At 48.2% G+C, this 12,240-nt stretch overlaps 1 protein-coding gene across 1 annotated transcript in view; it reads right to left on the bottom strand.

Moving 5' to 3' along the window:
• Positions 1–12,240, bottom strand: part of SLC22A3 (solute carrier family 22 member 3) — an 858,705-nt gene that overhangs the window by 119,679 nt on the left and 726,786 nt on the right. Inside the window, exon 7 of the mRNA XM_078649172.1 lies at positions 1,252–1,466. Coding sequence (XP_078505298.1) covers positions 1,252–1,466 — 215 coding nt within the window. The remainder of the gene's footprint in view (positions 1–1,251; positions 1,467–12,240) is intronic.

Below are 12,240 nucleotides of genomic sequence, written 5' to 3'. Positions count from 1 at the left end.
AATTGAACTGGCGACATCCGAGCACCTAGCGCCCATTAAAGACCCCATCGTGGATCCCTTGATGGTTGCACGGTTGAAATCAGGTTCTTCTGTGCTATCAGTCAACAAGTAGCTGGATGATACAGGCCTGTGTCTGGAGATGCAGATTTCCTCACAAGCACCCTATCCCAGAAAGTCTTATTGTGCATTCGTTGACCGGTATGGTCAAACTGATCTGACACCGATTTGCAAGATGTCAACTGCAGACAAATTATCAGTAGACCCTGAAATCATCAGTGCTGCTGATAACAGAGTGTTTTGCCAGTCATGTTTCTGCTGGATATCTTTTTGGTATTGTGTGAATGATCAGTGGTGATATGCAGTACGTTTGGTTTTGAATGATTGAGGAAATGTGGTGGTATGGGAGTATAGAGTGATGTAAGGTGATGCATTTTGGTGTAATTGAAATGTTGATGTGTATTGTATCATAAAGTTACATAGCAGTGGGATGTGGATATTAAATATGGATGTGAAGTGTTTGTATGAAGTTGTGGTGGCTGTTGAATGGGGAGGGTTTGTTGTGGTATGTTATGGCCATTTGTTGTAATGCTTTCAGTGCCAAACAACACTGTGGAATATTTGACACTTTATTAATGCTTTTCTTGATTAGGGGGAACTCTGGGTGCCGGGATTGATGTTATAGTTTTATTGCAGTAATTTTAGTAGATCTAAGATATGTATGAAATTTACAGTACTTGGAATATGCTTGAATGCTTGTGGATGCATGTCATATGAGATATATTGATTATCTTTTTTAATCTGTAAACTATAGTTATCTGGGTAGTTCTCCCTTTTAACCTATACTTGAATCTATTTATCATAATTATCGGTGTACCTTTTTAAAGCAAATAATTGTGTATATATAGTGCACATCATTTAAGATCTGTCTTATATGCCTGTCACTATTGCACTAAAGTCCATTTAATGAAAATAATACAAATTATTTAAAAAAACACTGAATTGAAATATGGGAAAATCTTGAGGCTAGACTATTTATGAACTTGTGGGGTAACACTCCAATATGGTTCACTCCTACGTTATTCTTCATATTTCTATCTTGCTGCGAACCCCACAGCTTTACCCTAGATATGAAAATCTCGCAGTTATTGTGTAGTTTATTCGGATGCACAATGGCCTACCCTACCACCCAATGCACGTATATCAGGGGTCCACTTTTAGCTAGGGCAGCCGCAGTCAAATGAATGCACCTACCTTCTGGTAAGACTGCTGTGACCAGGCAAGCCACCGCTGCGACTAGATTGCTCAGCGCGAAGGGAAGGCGCCTTCCAATGCGGTCGATGCTCAGTAAGATGAGGATAGCGGCAGGCACTTCCACCACTGCGGAGATGAAGAAGTCGGTGTAAAGGCTTCCTGATACGATTCCCAGGCGCATGACCAGCCCTTGATAAACCACAGCACTTGTAAACCTTAAAAACAAGACAATTCTTTCAGTGAAAGCAAGTAACCAAGCAAACCTGATAGAAATCATTATAATTGGGATATTTTCCTATTCATACATTTAAAATGTGTTTAACGTTTTTTTTCATGTTTACAATAAAAAATGTTTAAAAAAACAGCATGCTAGAGATGGTGTTGGCGAAATGGGATTAGTGAATTCCAAGTAGAGTTTGGTTTCTAGTCCACAAGCTGGGCCGTCAGAAGGTGTTGCCATAGAATTAGATCAATGGCTCCTAAATTCAGTTGTTTTTCTGTATACATGTAATATTGGCACCTAAATATTTAAATGAGATAGTGTGGGCCAAGTGTGGAACACAGGTGCTGTGGTAGGTTATAGATGCTGCCTATGTATTCTCTTTTCTACTTATTCTCTGTGCAGAGAGTTTAGAATAAAATATGTTCATCCCATGCCCAACGTAAATAAAGCATCCGTATTGATTAATCAGCTAGAGTATAGTTTTTCTTCCACACTTTTGCAACCAAGTCCTCCTTCTTTTTGCTCCATTGTCGTTGCATTCTCTCCACAATTCATTCTTTTGTTCAGTTGTCCCCTTAGCATGTTAGGAGTTAGTTGTTTCTATATGCATATTTTATCATGCCTGTGGTTTCAGTTCCAGTACAAGTTCCTGATATTAAAACAAACATTGCCTGTAGCAAGCTCAAATCCCTGAGGCATTACACACCTCGTGAAACACTTACACTGCGAAACACTTACACTGCTTGTCATTAAAAGTTAAAAACTGCCCACATTTGCCAACATGGGTCTCATTTTTAGCTATCTAATATACTTTTGGGGGCTTTCTTTCTTTTTGGTGTCCGGTGCTATTTTGGCTCTCTGTCCGACCCCTTAATTCAAGTTAATTTTCATGAGAATAATGTTTTTTCTGTGGTGTTTATTAAAACTAAAAATACTTATATACCTGTTCTAAGTACACCTGCTTGCTTGGAACCATGCACAAAATAATATTAAAATTGTGTGATGCTCAATTTTCTTTCAAATGTAACATATTCATCGCAAGCATAAGACGCCAGATTTTGGTGTCATGATTTTTTTTTTTGCAAGCGTATGCCATAAAATAAAAGGACAAAGTAACCAAATCATCCGATTGCCAAGCTCAGTACTTGGTGTAGATGATACTTTCCAAACTGGGTGTCCCGACACAGTACTGTGTCGCCTGCAAGTGGTGGGTGTGTCACAGGATGAGCAGGGCCGGCTCTAGGCTCACGGAGGCCCTGAGCAGGGAGTGTAGGTAGGGGGCCTGAGGCCGCCAAATCCCTGCCAGGGGCCGCCACGCAAATATGTATCTAAGGATATATATTGGCGTGGCGGCCCCTGGGGTTTGGCGGACCTGTGCAGGTGCACAGCTTGCACATGCCTTAGGCCGGCCCTGGAATGAGGCACTTAGCACATAACTGCTAATTAGGAGGCATTCCTTTGAAAGAGTGTCTCGGAGTCAGCCACAGCAGCGCAGACTCCGAGACACTCTGCTCTAAGGGGGGGGGGGATTGGATGGGAGATTCACAACAAAGCCCCATTAACAAGTAAATGGTCCTTGAAAGACCTGCGTAGTACTCGTTGTGCAGCTGTGTGTGCCCAGGAAGCTGGGGTGAGGTGCCAGAGGGAGGGAGACAGTGAGAAAGAGGGATGAAGACAGGGAGAGAGAGGGAAACAGAGAGAGGGAGACAGAGGGACGGATACAGAGGGATTGAGACAGGGAAGGATACAGAGGGATGGGGAGGGATACAGACAGAGGGAGAGAGACAGAGGGAGGGAGACCGACAAGAGACAGACGGAGGGAGGGAGACAGAGGGAGAAAGGGAGACAGACGGAGTGAGTGAGACAGAGTGAGGGAGAGAGGTAGAGAAAGGGAGAGAAAGGGAGGGAGACTGCGAGAGACGGAGGGAGGGAGAGGGAGGGAGACACAGACAGAGCTGCAGACAGAGACAGGGGCAGAGACAGACGGAGAGGGAGGGAGACTGACACAGACACAGACAGACAGATAGAGGCAGAGACTGAGACAGACAGGGAGGCAGAGAGGGAGAGGGAGATGGAGGGAGTGAGAGAGAGGGAGACCGAGAGGGAGACAGGGAGGGAGACAGAGGGAGGGAGGCAGAGGGAAGGAGAGGGAGACAGACAGGGAGGCAGAGGGATACAGTCTGGGGAGGTGGAGGGAGGCAGAGGGAGACAGTCTGGGGGAGGCAGAGGGACGGAGGCAGAGGGAGACAGTCAGGGGGAGGCAGAGGGAAGGAGAGGGAGACAGTCAAGGGGAGGCAGAGGGAGACAGTCAGGGGGCGGCAGAGGGAAGGAGAGGGAGACAGGGGGAGGCAGAGGGAGACAGTCAGGGGGAGGGAAGGAGAGGGAGACAGTCAGGGGGAGGCAGAGGGACAGTCAGTGGGAGGCAGAGGGAAGGAGAGGGAGACAGTCAGGGGGCGCCAGAAGGAAGGAGAAGGAGACGGTCAGGGGGAAGCAGAGGGAGATAGTAAGGGGAGGCAGAGGGAAGGAGAGGGAGACAGTCAAGGGGAGGCAGAGGGAGACAGACAGTCAGGGGGAAGGAGAGGGAGACAGTCAGGGGGAAGGCAAGGGAGACAGCCAGGGGGAGGCAGAGGGAGACAGTCAGGGGGAGGCAGATGGAAGGAGAGGGAGACAGTCAAGGGGAGGCAGAGGGAAGGAGTGGGAGACAGAGGGTGGGAGACAGACAGAGGGAGACAGACAGAGGGAGACAGACAAAGGGAGAGAGAGAGAGATAGAGAGGGAGGGAGAGAGATAGAGAGAGGGAGGGAGACAGAGAGAGGGAGGGAGACAGAGAGAGGGAGGGAGACACAGACAGACAGAGATGTAGACAGAGACGGGGACAGACAGAGACAAATAGAGGCAGAGACAGACCGAGACAGAGAGGGAGACAGAGGGAGGGAGACAGGGACAGACAGACAGATAGAGGCAGAGACAGGGACAGACAGGCAGAGACTGAGACAGACAGGGAGGCAGACCGAGGGAGTGAGGGAGACAGAGAGACAGAGGGGGGGAGACAGGGAGGGAGACAGAGAGAGAGAGACAGAGAGAGAGGGAGACTGAGAGAGAGGGAGACTGAGAGAGAGGGAGACTGAGAGAGTGAGGCAGAGAGGGAGGCAGAGGGAGGGAGGCAGAGGGAGGGAGACAGAGGGAGGAAGACAGAGGGAGGGAGACAGAGGAAGCGAGACAGACAGGGAGGGAGACGGAGGAAGCGAGACAGACAGACAGAGGGAGGTAGACAGACAGACAGAGGGAGACCGACAGACAGAGGGAGACAGACACAGAGAAAGACAGAGACAGACAGAGGGAGAGAGAGTGAGGGAGAGAGAGGGAGAGGGGGAGGGGGAGGGAGGGAGACATAGGGAGAGAGAGGGAGGGAGACATAGGGAGAGAGAGGGAGGGAGACAGACGGAGTGAGTGAGAATCCCCCCTCTCCCCAGAACCACCCTTTGGTAGTTTGGGCTCGCTACGCTACGTTCGCTCGCTACACTGCCTTACTGTGTCCCAAAATGATGCATCTCCAAAAAGTGTGTCCCCAACATAAAAAGTTTGGAAAGCTGTGTATACAGGTTCGCAGGGTTTGGTGTAGGTGATGAACAGTTGGACTCACAATCAGGTCTGGGTTTACTGTGCAGTGGCAGCCATTTGCACTGAACATCTCAAGGAACAAGGGCTTTATTCACTTGTACTTCTGTTTCGCATTGCAATTTAGCACTGTGCACCTAGGCCTTTAGAATGGTAAGTGAATCTTGGCCATCACAATGCGCAAGCTTTACAATACCCATAGAAATAAAAGAAATGTGACTGTTAAAAATGTTCCTTAAGCAAAGTATCATAACAATTTTACAGTATACAGTACACCATTCAGCTGATAAAGACAGGATGATGAAGAAGCAGAACTTGTGACATCACCATCAACTAAGTCATGAAGAGTGGAAAGCACGACCTGTGCAACCAACCCCTATATAAAAATCATTAGAAAGCTCCAGCACATTCACAGCTAAGGCTGTGGGATGGCCTGAGACAGAGGGTGATGAGGCAGATTGAGAACAAGTTGACTACTGCATTCTGCACAATTTGAAATTGATGAGTGGTGTACGTGGGATGCTCCTGATGAAGGACGTTTGCATAATCAATTCTGGACCCTACGATTGCTTCATTAACAGGTTAATTTGTCTCTATTGGTAGGAAGGACAGGATGTTCCTCAATGCTTTATAAAGGAAGCAGCAGGATGCCGAGACATTTGATAACTGAGGTTTAAAGGAAAGCATGTCCTCAAACAAGACTCCAATATCTTTTATGGTTGCGGAGGGAAGTCCACATTGACCCAAAGTGTCAAGCCACCACCTGGACGTCCATATAGATGGAGAGCCACATAGCACTATGACCTTGGTTTTGTCTGAGTTAAGCTTAAGATAGTTCAAAGGAAATGTTGGCGAGTATTTGGTTTGACCATTAAGCCTAATGATCAGTTGAGTGCCATCTATATAACATGGGCATGTCAGGTGGATGTGCTGCTGAGTGTGGGTCTCTGGCAAAATACTTGGAGAGCGCCACATGAGACAGGACGCATCCTAAATCTTATAGGAAGCATGATTAATGTCTGTTTGGCTACAATCCAATAGAAATGTCTCAATCTAGTCTAATATTTACAACAAGGGGTGGTGATGGACAGAGTCTCTGAATTAAGCAGAATACTCTCACCCAGTCAAGAGATCAGGGCTAGATCCAACACCGTTTTTTAGCTCATTGCACCATCCCAGTTTCAGAACCTGGCTGTATGCAAATTAGTCTGTCCCTGGCCCAGTGCATCATGGGAACAGGGCAGACCAGACTACAAAAGCCAATTCTTACACTGGGAAGGAAACAAGCTTCCGGGGACCGGTTTCTGGCATTACAGCCGTCTTCGGCCCGGCTTGCTTGAATCCTGATGGTGCAATGAGCAAGGGACTCACATCTGAGTATACCCTTCCACGCTTAGGGTGGACAAAAATATTTACAACAAGGGGTGGTGATGGACAGAGTCTCTGAATTAAGCAGAATACTCTCACCCAGTCAAGAGATCAGGGCTAGATCCAACACCGTTTTTTAGCTCATTGCACCATCCCAGTTTCAGAACCTGGCTGTATGCAAATTAGTCTGTCCCTGGCCCAGTGCATCATGGGAACAGGGCAGACCAGACTACAAAAGCCAATTCTTACACTGGGAAGGTAACAAGCTTCCGGGGACCGGTTTCTGGCATTACAGCCGTCTTCGGCCCGGCTTGCTTGAATCCTGATGGTGCAATGAGCAAGGGACTCACATCTGAGTATACCCTTCCACGCTTAGGGTGGACAAAAATATTTACAACAAGGGGTGGTGATGGACAGAGTCTCTGAATTAAGCAGAATACTCTCACCCAGTCAAGAGATCAGGGCTAGATCCAACACCGTTTTTTAGCTCATTGCACCATCCCAGTTTCAGAACCTGGCTGTATGCAAATTAGTCTGTCCCTGGCCCAGTGCATCATGGGAACAGGGCAGACCAGACTACAAAAGCCAATTCTTACACTGGGAAGGAAACAAGCTTCCGGGGACCGGTTTCTGGCATTACAGCCGTCTTCGGCCCGGCTTGCTTGAATCCTGATGGTGCAATGAGCAAGGGACTCACATCTGAGTATACCCTTCCACGCTTAGGGTGGACAAAAATATTTACAACAAGGGGTGGTGATGGACAGAGTCTCTGAATTAAGCAGAATACTCTCACCCAGTCAAGAGATCAGGGCTAGATCCAACACCGTTTTTTAGCTCATTGCACCATCCCAGTTTCAGAACCTGGCTGTATGCAAATTAGTCTGTCCCTGGCCCAGTGCATCATGGGAACAGGGCAGACCAGACTACAAAAGCCAATTCTTACACTGGGAAGGTAACAAGCTTCCGGGGACCGGTTTCTGGCATTACAGCCGTCTTCGGCCCGGCTTGCTTGAATCCTGATGGTGCAATGAGCAAGGGACTCACATCTGAGTATACCCTTCCACGCTTAGGGTGGACAAAAATATTTACAACAAGGGGTGGTGATGGACAGAGTCTCTGAATTAAGCAGAATACTCTCACCCAGTCAAGAGATCAGGGCTAGATCCAACACCGTTTTTTAGCTCATTGCACCATCCCAGTTTCAGAACCTGGCTGTATGCAAATTAGTCTGTCCCTGGCCCAGTGCATCATGGGAACAGGGCAGACCAGACTACAAAAGCCAATTCTTACACTGGGAAGGAAACAAGCTTCCGGGGACCGGTTTCTGGCATTACAGCCGTCTTCGGCCCGGCTTGCTTGAATCCTGATGGTGCAATGAGCAAGGGACTCACATCTGAGTATACCCTTCCACGCTTAGGGTGGACAAAAATATTTACAACAAGGGGTGGTGATGGACAGAGTCTCTGAATTAAGCAGAATACTCTCACCCAGTCAAGAGATCAGGGCTAGATCCAACACCGTTTTTTAGCTCATTGCACCATCCCAGTTTCAGAACCTGGCTGTATGCAAATTAGTCTGTCCCTGGCCCAGTGCATCATGGGAACAGGGCAGACCAGACTACAAAAGCCAATTCTTACACTGGGAAGGAAACAAGCTTCCGGGGACCGGTTTCTGGCATTACAGCCGTCTTCGGCCCGGCTTGCTTGAATCCTGATGGTGCAATGAGCAAGGGACTCACATCTGAGTATACCCTTCCACGCTTAGGGTGGACAAAAATATTTACAACAAGGGGTGGTGATGGACAGAGTCTCTGAATTAAGCAGAATACTCTCACCCAGTCAAGAGATCAGGGCTAGATCCAACACCGTTTTTTAGCTCATTGCACCATCCCAGTTTCAGAACCTGGCTGTATGCAAATTAGTCTGTCCCTGGCCCAGTGCATCATGGGAACAGGGCAGACCAGACTACAAAAGCCAATTCTTACACTGGGAAGGTAACAAGCTTCCGGGGACCGGTTTCTGGCATTACAGCCGTCTTCGGCCCGGCTTGCTTGAATCCTGATGGTGCAATGAGCAAGGGACTCACATCTGAGTATACCCTTCCACGCTTAGGGTGGACAAAAATATTTACAACAAGGGGTGGTGATGGACAGAGTCTCTGAATTAAGCAGAATACTCTCACCCAGTCAAGAGATCAGGGCTAGATCCAACACCGTTTTTTAGCTCATTGCACCATCCCAGTTTCAGAACCTGGCTGTATGCAAATTAGTCTGTCCCTGGCCCAGTGCATCATGGGAACAGGGCAGACCAGACTACAAAAGCCAATTCTTACACTGGGAAGGAAACAAGCTTCCGGGGACCGGTTTCTGGCATTACAGCCGTCTTCGGCCCGGCTTGCTTGAATCCTGATGGTGCAATGAGCAAGGGACTCACATCTGAGTATACCCTTCCACGCTTAGGGTGGACAAAAATATTTACAACAAGGGGTGGTGATGGACAGAGTCTCTGAATTAAGCAGAATACTCTCACCCAGTCAAGAGATCAGGGCTTGATCCAACACCGTTTTTTAGCTCATTGCACCATCCCAGTTTCAGAACCTGGCTGTATGCAAATTAGTCTGTCCCTGGCCCAGTGCATCATGGGAACAGGGCAGACCAGACTACAAAAGCCAATTCTTACACTGGGAAGGTAACAAGCTTCCGGGGACCGGTTTCTGGCATTACAGCCGTCTTCGGCCCGGCTTGCTTGAATCCTGATGGTGCAATGAGCAAGGGACTCACATCTGAGTATACCCTTCCACGCTTAGGGTGGACAAAAATATTTACAACAAGGGGTGGTGATGGACAGAGTCTCTGAATTAAGCAGAATACTCTCACCCAGTCAAGAGATCAGGGCTAGATCCAACACCGTTTTTTAGCTCATTGCACCATCCCAGTTTCAGAACCTGGCTGTATGCAAATTAGTCTGTCCCTGGCCCAGTGCATCATGGGAACAGGGCAGACCAGACTACAAAAGCCAATTCTTACACTGGGAAGGAAACAAGCTTCCGGGGACCGGTTTCTGGCATTACAGCCGTCTTCGGCCCGGCTTGCTTGAATCCTGATGGTGCAATGAGCAAGGGACTCACATCTGAGTATACCCTTCCACGCTTAGGGTGGACAAAAATATTTACAACAAGGGGTGGTGATGGACAGAGTCTCTGAATTAAGCAGAATACTCTCACCCAGTCAAGAGATCAGGGCTAGATCCAACACCGTTTTTTAGCTCATTGCACCATCCCAGTTTCAGAACCTGGCTGTATGCAAATTAGTCTGTCCCTGGCCCAGTGCATCATGGGAACAGGGCAGACCAGACTACAAAAGCCAATTCTTACACTGGGAAGGAAACAAGCTTCCGGGGACCGGTTTCTGGCATTACAGCCGTCTTCGGCCCGGCTTGCTTGAATCCTGATGGTGCAATGAGCAAGGGACTCACATCTGAGTATACCCTTCCACGCTTAGGGTGGACAAAAATATTTACAACAAGGGGTGGTGATGGACAGAGTCTCTGAATTAAGCAGAATACTCTCACCCAGTCAAGAGATCAGGGCTAGATCCAACACCGTTTTTTAGCTCATTGCACCATCCCAGTTTCAGAACCTGGCTGTATGCAAATTAGTCTGTCCCTGGCCCAGTGCATCATGGGAACAGGGCAGACCAGACTACAAAAGCCAATTCTTACACTGGGAAGGTAACAAGCTTCCGGGGACCGGTTTCTGGCATTACAGCCGTCTTCGGCCCGGCTTGCTTGAATCCTGATGGTGCAATGAGCAAGGGACTCACATCTGAGTATACCCTTCCACGCTTCGGGTGGACAAAAATATTTACAACAAGGGGTGGTGATGGACAGAGTCTCTGAATTAAGCATAATACTCTCACCCAGTCAAGAGATCAGGGCTAGATCCAACACCGTTTTTTAGCTCATTGCACCATCCCAGTTTCAGAACCTGGCTGTATGCAAATTAGTCTGTCCCTGGCCCAGTGCATCATGGGAACAGGGCAGACCAGACTACAAAAGCCAATTCTTACACTGGGAAGGAAACAAGCTTCCGGGGACCGGTTTCTGGCATTACAGCCGTCTTCGGCCCGGCTTGCTTGAATCCTGATGGTGCAATGAGCAAGGGACTCACATCTGAGTATACCCTTCCACGCTTAGGGTGGACAAAAATATTTACAACAAGGGGTGGTGATGGACAGAGTCTCTGAATTAAGCAGAATACTCTCACCCAGTCAAGAGATCAGGGCTAGATCCAACACCGTTTTTTAGCTCATTGCACCATCCCAGTTTCAGAACCTGGCTGTATGCAAATTAGTCTGTCCCTGGCCCAGTGCATCATGGGAACAGGGCAGACCAGACTACAAAAGCCAATTCTTACACTGGGAAGGAAACAAGCTTCCGGGGACCGGTTTCTGGCATTACAGCCGTCTTCGGCCCGGCTTGCTTGAATCCTGATGGTGCAATGAGCAAGGGACTCACATCTGAGTATACCCTTCCACGCTTAGGGTGGACAAAAATATTTACAACAAGGGGTGGTGATGGACAGAGTCTCTGAATTAAGCAGAATACTCTCACCCAGTCAAGAGATCAGGGCTAGATCCAACACCGTTTTTTAGCTCATTGCACCATCCCAGTTTCAGAACCTGGCTGTATGCAAATTAGTCTGTCCCTGGCCCAGTGCATCATGGGAACAGGGCAGACCAAACTACAAAAGCCAATTCTTACACTGGGAAGGAAACAAGCTTCCGGGGACCGGTTTCTGGCATTACAGCCGTCTTCGGCCCGGCTTGCTTGAATCCTGATGGTGCAATGAGCAAGGGACTCACATCTGAGTATACCCTTCCACGCTTAGGGTGGACAAAAATATTTACAACAAGGGGTGGTCATGGACAGAGTCTCTGAATGAAGCAGAATACTCTCACCAAGTCAAGAGATCAGGGCTAGATCCAACACCGTTTTTTAGCTCATTGCACCATCCCAGTTTCAGAACCTGGCTGTATGCAAATTAGTCTGTCCCTGGCCCAGTGCATTATGGGAACAGGGCAGACCAGACTACAAAAGCCAATTCTTACACTGGGAAGGAAACAAGCTTCCGGGGACCGGTTTCTGGCATTACAGCCGTCTTCGGCCCGGCTTGCTTGAATCCTGATGGTGCAATGAGCAAGGGACTCACATCTGAGTATACCCTTCCACGCTTAGGGTGGACAAAAATATTTACAACAAGGGGTGGTGATGGACAGAGTCTCTGAATTAAGCAGAATACTCTCACCCAGTCAAGAGATCAGGGCTAGATCCAACACCGTTTTTTAGCTCATTGCACCATCCCAGTTTCAGAACCTGGCTGTATGCAAATTAGTCTGTCCCTGGCCCAGTGCATCATGGGAACAGGGCAGACCAGACTACAAAAGCCAATTCTTACACTGGGAAGGAAACAAGCTTCCGGGGACCGGTTTCTGGCATTACAGCCGTCTTCGGCCCGGCTTGCTTGAATCCTGATGGTGCAATGAGCAAGGGACTCACATCTGAGTATACCCTTCCACGCTTAGGGTGGACAAAAATTATTACAACAAGGGGTGGTGATGGACAGAGTCTCTGAATTAAGCAGAATACTCTCACCCAGTCAAGAGATCAGGGCTAGATCCAACACCGTTTTTTAGCTCATTGCACCATCCCAGTTTCAGAACCTGGCTGTATGCAAATTAGCCTGTCCCTGTCCCTGGCCCAGTGCATCATGGGAACAGGGCA

Source organism: Lissotriton helveticus, chromosome 6, assembly GCF_964261635.1.
Source record: "Lissotriton helveticus chromosome 6, aLisHel1.1, whole genome shotgun sequence".
NCBI lineage: Eukaryota > Metazoa > Chordata > Amphibia > Caudata > Salamandridae > Lissotriton > Lissotriton helveticus.
The sequence above is the reverse complement of the archived record's forward strand: the minus strand, read 5'-3'. Positions and strand labels throughout refer to the sequence as shown.